Source organism: Ranitomeya variabilis, chromosome 3, assembly GCF_051348905.1.
Source record: "Ranitomeya variabilis isolate aRanVar5 chromosome 3, aRanVar5.hap1, whole genome shotgun sequence".
Taxonomy (NCBI): Eukaryota; Metazoa; Chordata; class Amphibia; order Anura; family Dendrobatidae; genus Ranitomeya; species Ranitomeya variabilis.
In genome coordinates, this window is record NC_135234.1 from 679,564,857 (window position 1) to 679,578,249 (window position 13,393).

General features: G+C 40.9%; 1 protein-coding gene across 3 annotated transcripts in view; it reads right to left on the bottom strand.

Annotated features, from left to right (window-relative positions):
• The window catches only part of TNS2 (tensin 2), a 191,908-nt gene that overhangs the window by 108,238 nt on the left and 70,277 nt on the right, over positions 1-13,393 (bottom strand). For all 3 annotated transcript variants that reach the window (XM_077298018.1, XM_077298020.1, XM_077298019.1), the window contains exon 2: positions 414-519. In XM_077298018.1, coding sequence (XP_077154133.1) covers positions 414-519 — 106 coding nt within the window. The remainder of the gene's footprint in view (positions 1-413; positions 520-13,393) is intronic.

Here is a 13,393-nt window from a genome sequence, read left to right on the forward strand (position 1 = left end):
TCTAGACAGAACGTCCAGTGCTGTTTGTTTCTCCACACTAAATGACTGTGCTGAGAAAGAGTTTTAATGGTGAAGTGGTGAAATTAGCTGTACAATTACAACAGTGTTATGCCCTATTTCTCCTGTGGAGGCACTGCAGGAAAATTGCCCTCACCAACAAGAGCTGATCACTGATGGTCCCACTATTCGGATACCCACTGACCAATTTATTGCCAGTAAATTCTTCCAACAAAAGGAACAATTCCTTTAAATCCTAATTATGAAATGCCAGTCTGTATTGCCACCATCAGTCCAATCTTTGGATCGCTGGAGAACATGTGGTGGACTTTTTGATACAGAATCCAAATTGTACATTTTCAGTTATGCTTTGCCATAACGGTCAGGAATGGGTATCGGTGGTAGTCACTGCTTACCTCTGCAGACACTGCCTTGGGATACGACAGGCTCACTGCATGCAGCACACAGCCTCTTCTTTTTCAGTACTTTCTCATGGAAAATGTGACGTTCACCCCCCGTGGGCTGTAGAGGAAACAACATCAAGATTAAACATGACCACAAGTCTAACAGAATCAGTGGGAGACTAAAGTATTACAATCTTTGTACCAAGAGATTGCTAAAATTATGGGTTTCAAAATATTTCCAGTTGTGCACAAAAAATGAAAACTATTTTAGAATTTGAGGAGTACGGTATTAAAAGTGGGAATAAAATGTTGAAGAAATCTTCATGACTGTGAATCATATCGCTCCACAGGAACTAGTTTTTTCCCCCAAAAAATAATTTTGGCAGCCATTTGATTTTACAGTGCCTAATTTGGAATTGAATCTTTCAGGATCTGCTTCGAATAAGTGACATTCACCTTCTTTTCTCCCAATAGGCCTTTTTCAAAACCTCTTTAAAAAAAAAAAAGGCCTCAAAAACTCCTCGTATGAACAACAAGGATTTCTCATAGAAATGAATAAGAGTTTTCCAAGTGGTTTTCAAGGAGTGTGAACATACCCTAAAGAGATGACATTGGAAATTATTTATTGGAACTAATGGCTATCAAGCTAACAGGTATTCTCCAGGCCTGCTAAGGTCAAGCTGCAAGCTTTACGGAAAAATGACATTTCATGCACCTCCACACAAGCAGAGGAAGCTAGTCACATGAACCAGCATACTAAAAGGAGTTTAGATAAACATTTTAAATACCCTGTTAAATACTTCTGAATAGAATGTAATACATTAACTATGCTCACTTATTTGAGACTGCAATTATCTGCCAGAGCAAAGAGCAGCGAAAGCTCTGGTGGAGGCTTAGTGGTTATCAGTGCTCTGAAAAATATATTAGAAGGTTACTTGGCCTCCTATGGAATCCACGGGTCACATGCAGCGCTTTGTCTATTCCGCTGCGGCCTGCAGACCAGAAAAGCCAAAGGAAACAGTGGTGACCTGCACCATGTGGTCACCTTCTGCCCGGCGTCTCACTGACACTGATATCTGCATCCTTGGGATGCAGATACTGGTGAACACAATACCTGAATAGGTAGCTGTCAGCAGCTACTTGTGCTCTAAGAGGCTTGTGTAGGGACATCATACTGTGCCCTAACAGACCTGTGTTGTGACATCACACTGTGCCCTAAGGGGCTTGTGTAGGGACATCACACTGTGCCCTAAGGGAGCTGTGTGGGGACATCATACTGTGTAGGGGGGCTTTGTGATGACATCACACTGTGCCCTAAGGGTCCAGTGTGTGGACATCATACTGTGCCCTAAGGGAGCTGTGTGGGGACATCATACTGTGTAGGGGGGGCTTTGTGATGACATCATACTGTGCCCTAAGGGTCCTGTGTGTGGACATCATACTGTGCCCTAAGGGACCTGTGTGGGGGCATCATACTGTGTAGGGGGGCTATGTGAGGACATCATACTGTACAGGGGGACTGCGTAGGTACATCATTCTGTGCAGGGGGCTGTGTGGGGAAATCATTCTTTGTATGGGGACTTTGTGGTGACATGCTGTGTAGGGGGCTGTGTGTGGACCTCATACGGCTTGGGGGGCATTGTGTTGACATACTGAGTGGGAACATTATACAGTGTGGGGGATTTGTGGGGACACCATTCCTGTATGGAGAGCTTTGTGAGGACATCATACTGCATGATGGAACATAATACTGTGTGGGGGTGTTTGTAGGGACATCGTACTTTGTGATGGGACACCATACTGTGTGAGGGAGTTTGTGGAGATATCATACAGTGTGCGGGGGAGCATTTTTAAGCATGATACTGTTTAAGGGAATATAATATAGTTTATGGGGCAGTGTGGGGACATATCATGTGGGCAATTGTGTGGTGACATACTGTCTCTTGGGACTGTGGAACCATCAAATTGTGTTGGAAGTTGTTAATCAAGGTACAAGGGATGAATAATAGGAGCGGTATGATTTATGAACTTTTTAAAAAAGCAGTAAATTATATGGTTTTGATTTGTTCCTGCAGGTAAGTTACAATAAGCCCTATCATAATATTGTTATAAGCTCTTCATGCAATCTCCAAACCTCATGAGATTTCCTTCTCTACTCCCCTCTTATCTCCACTTTCCACAATCACATACAAGATTCGGCAGCGCATCTCCCCTACTTTGGAACTCTCTACCACAACATATCAGACTCTCGCCTACCATGGAAACCTTCAAAAGGAACCTGAAGAACCACCTGTTCCGACAAGCTTACAACCTGCAGTAACCCTCGTTCCACCATACCACTGCATGACCAGCTCATATACTGTATCCCCACCCATCCCTTGTAGATTGTGAGCCCTTGTAGGCAGGATCCTTTCTCCTCCTGTACCAGTCATGTCTTATATTGTTTAAGATTATTGCACTAGTTTTTATTATGTAGACCCCTTTTCACATACAGAGCACCATGTAATAAGTAGCGCTATATTAATAAATAATAATAATTGGAATATATATTACTAGTAGCAGCTAGATAATTGTTAGCTCAATATTAAGTGATAAAAATAATAAAACAACAATAATGAGCAGAATTAAAGGGGTTTTCCCATGAACAAAGTTAATTTTAATCAACATTTTAATCAAAAGATCTTTGAATAATAATAATTTCCACAATTGGATGTATTAAAAAAATGTTCCTGTGCTGAGATAATTATACATGTGCCCCTGCTGTGTACTGTGTAATGGCTGTGTCTGACCGTACAGGAACATGGTCTGATCACACCACAGTTCCTGCCTAGGAGATGTGGTATGATTAGACCATGTCCCTGTCCATGACAAAGTTATAACACAGTACATAACAGGGGAAGATTTATAAGATTATCTAAACACAGGAACATTTTTTTAACACATCCAACTGTGCAATTTATTTTTATTCCAGGATCTATTAATTAAAATGAACTTTGCTAGCAGTAAAACGTTGATCTGACTGATTCATCCCTCCACCACAATCACAGTCTCTCTTGTGGCCACACGGGAAAATTAATTGCCAACCCTTGTTCGAGATTGTTAGTCCTATTGGGACTGATGTGAATGGTAAAAATCTCTGTACTGCACTGCAAAATATGTCAGTGGAGTATAAACAACCCAAAATAAATAAAATAGAAAAGTGTCCATGGGGATTTGGAATGTCAATTTATTCCATGTAGTTGAATAAACACCTTGTAAAGTTCATCAACTTTGTACTGGTGCTACACATAAATCAAATACATATTCAGATCAACCCATCAAGAGAGAATCTCTAAAAAAAAATGGATGACCCAAGGTGGACAACTCTTTGAATACTCCAATCTAAAATTGGCCACATAACGGGACACAGAAGGCCTCATGATAATGATGGGTGTCTCTACATGCGTCAGCATCAGTTATGCAACAGATCCATTATTAACATTAATTCCATTCTTCTGTTCCTAAAAACAGAACAGACAAATGGAATGTCAAAACACAAGTGTGAACATAGTCTTGAGGACCCCATACACATTAGACTAACATCAGCTCAACCCGCCGATATCGGTGAGCTAATATGCATGGAGGCTTCCCGACTATTCCACGACAGATGTTGGAGAAGATAAGGATGCGGTCAGTATGATTTTGGGCTGCCAATCCATTAGTTCTTGGAGAGATAAGCCACCACCCGAAGCTCTCTCGTAGAGGCTACAGGAGTAATTGGTAGAATGAGATCTCCTTCGTATGTAGGAGTCGGGAGAGATAGATTCCCGCCAAATGATCGCACATGTATATATAATCACTTTGCACAGGTATTTATAAGTTACAGTGGACTGATGACAGCATAATCTATAATATATACACTATGGCATCATGACAATGGTGGAGAAATCAACTAATCTTCTCATGTGGTTCCTGCGTATACAGTACTAGTATCACTCATGTATATCAGTATAAATGATGAATTTATAAATGTATTGGATATATTATATATGTATAGGAGATATATACAGTATATACAGTGGGGCAAAAAAGTATTTAGTCAGTCAGCAATAGTGCAAGTTCCACCACTTAAAAAGATGAGAGGCGTCTGTAATTTACATCATAGGTAGACCTCAACTATGGGAGACAAACTGAGAAAAAAAAATCCAGAAAATCACATTGTCTGTTTTTTTATCATTTTATTTGCATATTATGGTGGAAAATAAGTATTTGGTCAGAAACAAAATTTCATCTCAATACTTTGTAATATATCCTTTGTTGGCAATGACAGAGGTCAAACGTTTTCTGTAAGTCTTCACAAGGTTGCCACACACTGTTGTTGGTATGTTGGCCCATTCCTCCATGCAGATCTCCTCTAGAGCAGTGATGTTTTTGGCTTTTCGCTTGGCAACACGGACTTTCAACTCCCTCCAAAGGTTTTCTATAGGGTTGAGATCTGGAGACTGGCTAGGCCACTCCAGGACCTTGAAATGCTTCTTACGAAGCCACTCCTTCGTTGCCCTGGCAGTGTGCTTTGGATCATTGTCATGTTGAAAGACCCAGCCACGTTTCATCTTCAATGCCCTTGCTGATGGAAGGAGGTTTGCTCTCAAAATCTCACGATACATGGCCCCATTCATTCTTTCATGTACCCGAATCAGTCATCCTGGCCCCTTGGCAGAGAAACAGCCCCAAAGCATGATGTTTCCACCACCATGCTTTACAGTAGGTATGGTGTTTGATGGATGCAACTCAGTATTCTTTTTCCTCCAAACACGACAAGTTGTGTTTCTACCAAACAGTTCCAGTTTGGTTTCATCAGACCATGGGACATTCTCCCAAAACTCCTCTGGATCATCCAAATGCTCTCTAGCAAACTTCAGACGGGCCCGGACATGTACTGGCTTAAGCAGTGGGACACGTCTGGCACTGCAGGATCTGAGTCCATGGTGGCGTAGTGTGTTACTTATGGTAGGCCTTGTTACATTGGTCCCAGCTCTCTGCAGTTCATTCACTAGGTCCCCCCGCGTGGTTCTGGGATTTTTGCTCACCGTTCTTGTGATCATTCTGACCCCACGGGGTGGGATTTTGCATGGAGCCCCAGATCGAGGGAGATTATCAGTGGTCTTGAATGTCTTCCATTTTCTAATTTTTGCTCCCACTGTTGATTTCTTCACTCCAAGCTGGTTGGCTATTGCAGATTCAGTCTTCCCAGCCTGGTGCAGGGCTACAATTTTGTTTCTGGTGTCCTTTGACAGCTCTTTGGTCTTCACCATAGTGGAGTTTGGAGTCAGACTGTTTGAGGGTGTCCACAGGTGTCTTTTTATACTGATAACAAGTTCAAACAGGTGCCATTACTACAGGTAATGAGTGGAGGAAAGAGGAGACTCTTAAAGAAGAAGTTACAGGTCTGTGAGAGCCAGAAATCTTGATTGTTTGTTTCTGACCAAATACTTATTTTCCACCATAATATGCAAATAAAATATTAAAAAAACAGACAATGTGATTTTCTGGATTTTTTTTTCTCAGTTTGTCTCCCATAGTTGAGGTCTATCTATGATGTAAATTACAGACGCCTCTCATCTTTTTAAGTGGTGGAACTTGCACTATTGCTGACTGACTAAATACTTTTTTGCCCCACTGTACTTTCCTATAGAATACCTTGCGTGTGATGATAGGTATATAACTATAATATCTTCTCCCCTCTGTACCAGTCTGTCACTGTAAACTTGATTACTGTAAACAATATTTATAACCATGTATGTAACCCCTTTCTCATGTACAGCACCATGGAATTAATGGTGCTATATAAATAATAATAATAATAACTCCATACTGTTGAAGGCATAGACGTAGAAAGCCTTGCAGATTCCAAAAACTAGGTGAAAGCTGTTTCATCGCGGTTTTTGACTTTAGGGAATAGATATTATTGACCAGTAATCACTAGGAGTAATATTGTTTCATTAGCTCTTGGAACTGTTCCAGGCTAAACCTCAACAATAATTATTGGCTCATTTAATTTCTTTACCAATGCAAATTTGTGCTCTCCTCTAGAGGTCCAGCAATTATTGAGAAAGTGTAATAAATGGTTTCCTACAGCCGGCCATACAGGATCCTTCATTGCTGATGTCAGGGGAGAGTCGGATGGCCAACATACACATGGTCAGGCAGTTCCACTGAAAATGGCCAGTTTGGACAATCTTTATCTTTAGGAATATGGAAACCGTAATACTACAAAATTCATGCCCTATTCTTATGAATAGATCACAAAAATCAGATTGGTGGGAATCTGACACCTGGTAGCCCCACCAATCAGCTAAAGGGGTTACATTATGGTTCCCCTACATGCAGTATCACTTTGAAGGTTTCAAGGTTCGGTGCCCCACATTTAGTAATGACTGAGTTTGGCACTAACACTCACTACAGCTCAGTCCCATTCATGAACATCGGCCATATAACGGACAATGCCGGGCCTTATAAACGGTTCGATTTGCCAGAGATGGATCTCCACCAATCTGAATTTAAAGGGAACCTGTCTTGCTGAAAATGGTAACTGATCTACAGGCAGGATGTTATGGAGCAGTAGGAGATGAACAGATTTACATACATTTTTGTGGGAAAAGTTTCAGAAAAACTTCAATCTTATTCATTGAAATCTCTGGTGTTTATATGCATCTGAGTCCAGCGGGAGGTCTTCCCTGTATGACTGTGAATGCAAACACAGCCAACAGTCACTAAATAGGACGGCCCACTGGACTCCTACACTAAATAGGACCGCCTACTGGACTCCTACACTAAATAGGACCGCCTACTGGACTCCTACACTAAATAGGACCACCTACTGGACTCCTACACTAAATAGGACCACCTACTGGACTCCTAAACTAAATAGGACAGCCCACTGAACTTCTACACTAAATAGAACCGCCCACTGGACTCCTACACTAAATAGGACCGCCAACTGGACTCCTACACTAAATAAGACTGCCAACTATACTCCCACATATACAAACACAAGAGATTTCATAATCACAAACCTATATATCATTCTGCTCAGCTTATCCTTCTCTATACTGTGCTGACCACAGATCGTACTGCACTAACTCCCTGACAGGTTCCCTTTAAGGCAAATATACTGGGTATAGATGGGCTCCTACCTCCAGATCTATACTTGTCTGGAGACCGAGGCTCCCCGTTTGACCACAACGTGTGACGGGCAGCAACATGCAAGTTTTTTAGACTGCTGCATTTCTTTCTCTACTGACATCTTTACCTCTTCATGCCACAGCAATATTTTATTTTTGTATATGTTTTTTTCTCCTTTTTATCTAAGAGCTATAACTATTTTATTTTTTTGTTCGCATAGCAATATAGAGCTTTTTTGTGCAAGATAGGTTGCAGTTTTAATTCCTGTTACCCTACAATATACTGAAAAACTGGAAAAAAAAGTGTGGTAAAATTACAAATTGCAATTCTAGCATTTAAATTTTTTTTTGTGCTATAGTGTTTACTGTTCGAATGAAATTATTATATTCTGATAGATCAGATGTTTCTAGTTACAGCAATACCAAATATGTTTATTTTTTATATTTTTTATTTTTAAATGTGGGAAATGGACAGGATTCAAATTTGTTTTTATTTTTAGGGGATTTAAACCTACGATTGTTTGCTTGTCTATATACGGCAATACAATGTTATTACGGTATATATTCAGAAAATCATGGTCTCCACAAACCGGTCTTCGCAGAAACACCGTCAGCAGGCCCTAATCTGCTGTAGCAACCCATCATTATTACAAGTGTGTCATGGAGTTGCCAATGGGTGCCCTGAATGGTGCGTCCATCCCTACCCCCATAGCGTATCTTGAATATCGCTGTCAGAGTTTGAAAGCAGCATTTAGGTGGTTATCAGGAGTGACCGGAGCTCGGCTCTGATCGCTCCACTGACATGGAGACTTTGGATGTGGAACATAGCCAGCAGTTGCCAGTTACAGTGCGGGCTCAGCTCCTGAGACCGCTCCATACATGGGGGCCCAATAAGCATCATACATGTACGGATGTTGGGAAAGGGTTACATGAGAAGCGTTTGAATAAAAATCAAATCAAGCTTTGTTGGCTGTTTCCGTAACAAATACGGTAATTTCATATGGATAAAACTGTGACTGCAGGCTCAGCCAGGATTCCTATCAGCCTACACTTGTAGGGGACACTTAATAAATTAGAATTGATTGTATATATACTGGTTCTCATCCATAGTTATATTGTAGATGTGTCCAAGTATGGACAGTCACCTTTGAAAGGCATGGGCATTACTCATTTGAGTGCCCTCATCTCTAAAGTGCCCTTAGACATTAGATAAATGATAGACGGCAGATCGGATGAACATCAAACGTCTATAGTTGCCTTCTAACCCTAGGTGAAGCCAGGGGAGAGAAGGAGCCTGACCAATCCACTCCGGATCCTTTTAGTCAGTTGAGAGATAACTCAGAGGAATCTGGTAGCAGCTCCCACATAGAGAGCACAAGAACCCTCGGCCAAGCTGAGATTTCTTGTATCTGGGGACAATCACATTAGCTATCTAATGGGCATGTAACAGTGTATTCTTAAAATGTGAAGTGTCCCAAAAGCAAGGACAAAAGTGACGTCCCTTTCTCTCTCTGCTTGATACCACCACACCACAATCTAACCATCAGGGTCTCCTGGTGCCCCAATTCCGTTTTCAGTACATACTCCACTTTCGTGTCTTCTGACATAGTAGATTCTTAGGTGTCACCGTTGATCCTTGTACATGTATGTCTAATAGTAGCAGCGGTGTACACCACCTCCATGTGTAGGTTCTCGCTATTTATTAAAATTGGAGAAAAATTATTTTGGAATAGGCCCCTTCTCTCCAAGGGCCCCAATGCAGCCAGATGGGCTCAATTTATAATAACTATTGGGCTGAACCAATCTCCATTGAACCTAAAGTTTCATTAAAATATTATTTTTTTTCTACACTCTTCGGATTCACACTAGTCCATATCCTTCTCATTCTGGTAACTTGTCCCACCAGTGAGAACAAGGAAATTGTTTTTCTTTGCTTCCTCTGCTGGGATCCATTCTTCTCTCGTGAAGAAACAGAAGTATGAATGGACACCTCTGACACCATGTGAGCGGAGTCGGAGGGAGCAGTGATCTCTGCCGAGCAGGTGCTTCTGGCAGAACAGTCCAGCTCTGTGATCTGTAAATCACTTTCCGGGGGCCAGCTGTTTAGCATGTTGAGCGCAGAAGATGACAGCACAATTACTTCAGGCTATCTAAGAATTTCCTCTTGGCTGCCGCGGAGAAGAGCACAAATTTTATTCATCAGAAAACATAAACCTACAATAAAAACTGAGATGACAAAAATGCAGTGGCTGATTCTTTCCGTAAAAGCAAAGTATACAGCTGCTAAAAAGTAATAAGGAAAAACTGAGTAAATCCTCTAGGACAACCTGTCAAGGAGACGACTGGTCTACGCTAATTTCTCTTGAAATAGCCCATTAGGGAGCGATTAACTCTGTTACTCTTTGGCAGGAAGCCACGGTAGAGACCCCCAAGGAGGAGACATTGGATCAATCACGCTTATGGCTCTGCTCGGTTATTTTATTTCAATGCTCTGCACTTTCTAATGGTAACAACTGTGCTCATTCCAGCTCTATATTTTGCCAAAAGCACCAGAATGCTAATGAAAGTGTAACGTCTCCATTACCAGTTAATGGATCTCCCTAGTCCTGCTCTCCTATCTGTCAAACTGCATACATGCATAACATGCAGCTGGCTTTTTGTTCATTGCAGGCAAGCCACTGGCCAACAGTAGGCACAATGCATTCTGAGAGGTGATGGGATGAAAGTTCCGGCACCAATAGTGCAGGCAGAGTAAATATGAAAAGTACTACCCACTGGATGCCAAGTAGTAAGGCATCTGAATCGCAACAGTCCCTGAACATATTAGACTTGTATGTGTAAGAAAAGCAGTTTTGTCTTGTATCTTGTTGTACAGGATGAATATTGTAAGATAATGCTTACACTCTGGTTTTACATCCATCACAAGACAATTACTATTTTAAAACCTTTAATGAAATCTGGGGCAGAGGGGGTCTATAAGGTGCACAGCAGCACACTGATATTCAGGGACATTTGGAAGTGGGATTTTGGGCAGTTTTAAGAACTGGGAAACGTAGCTGTCAAGTTTTTCACTTTACTTGTCCTGAACACAGAAGAGAAAACCGCGAGCTCTGACGAGGCTTATTCGCAGATGACAAATTTGTGAACACATTTCTGTGACCTAAATGGAATTTCTATAAGCTCAATTCAACTGCATATGAATGTGCACTTTTTTTTAGCTATTGTAGTTTTACAGAAATAGTAGAGATTTATTCTGGACCTCCTAAATTTAAAACACTTTTGCTCTGATTCATTATTTGACATTTTTTAAGACAGTTTTCTTTTTTTCTTGTCTTGTGGTATTAGTTGCCATTTTTTGTGGCTAATTTTTCAAAATGGCAATCGCATTTCATGAATTTTGCAGACAGTCAAAAGTGTTTTTTATTTTTGTCTTTAAACTTTTTACAAAATGTTAAGAGCAAAAGGTTACATTCTGCAAAATTTGAGCAAAAAATTCTGGCATCCAAAATCACTCCAGAAGCAAATGGAGAACATTTGTGCAAAAATTGTGCAAACAAAAGCCGCATTGCCATAAAAATATGAAAATTAAATAAACAAAAGACAACTTTGAATAAAAGAGCAAATCCTTTGATGAATTTATTGCAAATGAACTGGCAAAAATTTAATGATGGATGTGACCTTTTGCTTCAATCTTGATATTCACACAAGAACCTAATTGTCAATTCAAAAACAACTTTATATTAAAAATGTTGATTCCTAGGACTTTAATTAAAAGAAACCTGTGGCCGCTGCCAGAACAAGTACCATGAAGGAACCAAATTATCCCATAATAATAAAGTGGAGGAGCAAAACTGATTTTGACAATTGGACCGTGGGAAATCAGGAAGACAGGAGGAGCAAGCCCTACTACTACTTCTATGACCAATAAGAGTCATTATCCTGAATGGGTAGTAGCGTTCACAGAAGGAGGAGCATAAGTAGGACTCGTTTATAGAGAGAGGAAAGGGGCCAATAGCCCAAGGGTCTTCCCATCTCTTTTCAGATTTTATCACAGAGACATTGGTGTTGGAACTTCTCTGTCTTTTTAGAGGGGTTGTCTCAACTTTCAAAGTTTTTCAAAGTGATGAAGCTTATCAAGAAAAGTACCCACTAAAATAAAACATTTATTAAATCATATCATTAAAGTAGTCAAAAAACAGAAAAAAGATAATCAATCCATATAGGATAAATACAAACAATATAACGTTTAATAAGGAGAGAGTTTTATGCCCAATAGATAGACGTGTAATTAATTTCTAACTCCCCCTATTGATACCTAGTGAGTGTCCTTTCCTTGCCACGTAGGTTGGCACCCTAGCTTGGATGCAACGTGATGCCCCGCTCACTGATGGCTAACCTTGGTAATTCCTGTTATTCCCTGGTCTAAAATCACTTGTCATCACCAGAAACCGGTTGACGTAAAGTCCATCAATGCCAGACTCGAGAAAATACTTCACAAGCACAAGCATTAAATCTCACTAACCCATCACTGATAGAATTTGATTATTTGGGCAATAAACTTTTTATCTACGAATATCTATTTACTATTGTGAGATTTAATGCTTGGTATATGGAATTTGAATTAGTATTATCCGTGACTATCTCACCCGTGGTGTGTCCCTGTGAGTGTGTTAAGGTTTACCCCATCATTTGTTTTCTTTTTTTGTGTCTTATCACCTAATGAGTTGAGTATTTTATCTAGTCTGGCATTGACGGACTTTACGTCAACTGGTTTCTGGTGATGGCAAGTGGTTTTAGACCAGGGAATAACAGGAATTACCAGGGTTATCTGTTAGTGAGCGGGGGAGCCACATTGCCTCCAAGCTAGGGTCCCAACCTCCGCAGCAAGGAAGGCACACTCAATATGGTATCAATAGGGAGAGTTAGAAATTAATTCCATGCATATCTATTGAGCATAAAGCTCGATCCTCCCCTGCCTCCATGCCGGAGGGGTGGTCTTCACAATTGACAGTGAGACTTTGGTCTATAATGTGCACTCTCCGATGTAGCAAGCATAGTCAGCTGTGCCTCTGCACCAATGGAGGAAGGCAGTGACACTGAAGCTGGACATAGCAAACAGCTTGTAAGCACTGCACTCTTTGCCTAGGAGACCAGCCACTGCTGATAGACTTCAGAGGTGGCAGGTAACTAGAAATACACAATAAAACTAAAAATCTTTCTAGTCTTGAGAACGGAGACGGAGAATATTTTCAATAACAAATAAATTGCAAGTTAACCATTTATGATGTGGATTAAACCACTTTATAAGAAATCCAGTGGGCATATTGAAATAGTTAGAAGTGGATAAGGGGCTGCCAGAAACTTCTAGTTACTTTCAGGCGACTAAAACATGACTGTGTTTCTCAAACTCCAGTCCTCACGGCCCCCCTCAGGTCATGTTTTCAGGATTTCCGTAGTATTGTACAGGTGATAGAATTCCTGATGCCTTGATGATATGTTCACCATCTGTGAGATACTAAAGAAATCCTGAAACATGACCTGTCGGGAGCCGTGAGGGCCGGAGTTTGGGAAACAGTGACTTAGCTGATCGTAACAGGAGACGCTGGGCAAAAACTGGGCTTCCTTCATAGTCATTTAGTCAGCAACTCTTTTTGATGTTGACAGGATTTGGCAATTATTATTGTTTTTGGCCAGCTTAACGTATTCTTTACTTGCCAACTCTCGAGGACATTGCTGGAAAACGGAGAGACCGCCTTATCGTCTGGTAATCCTCTCACAAGGCAGCACTCGTTCAAGGTACCCTTCGCCATAACGCCAGGCCCTGGGATC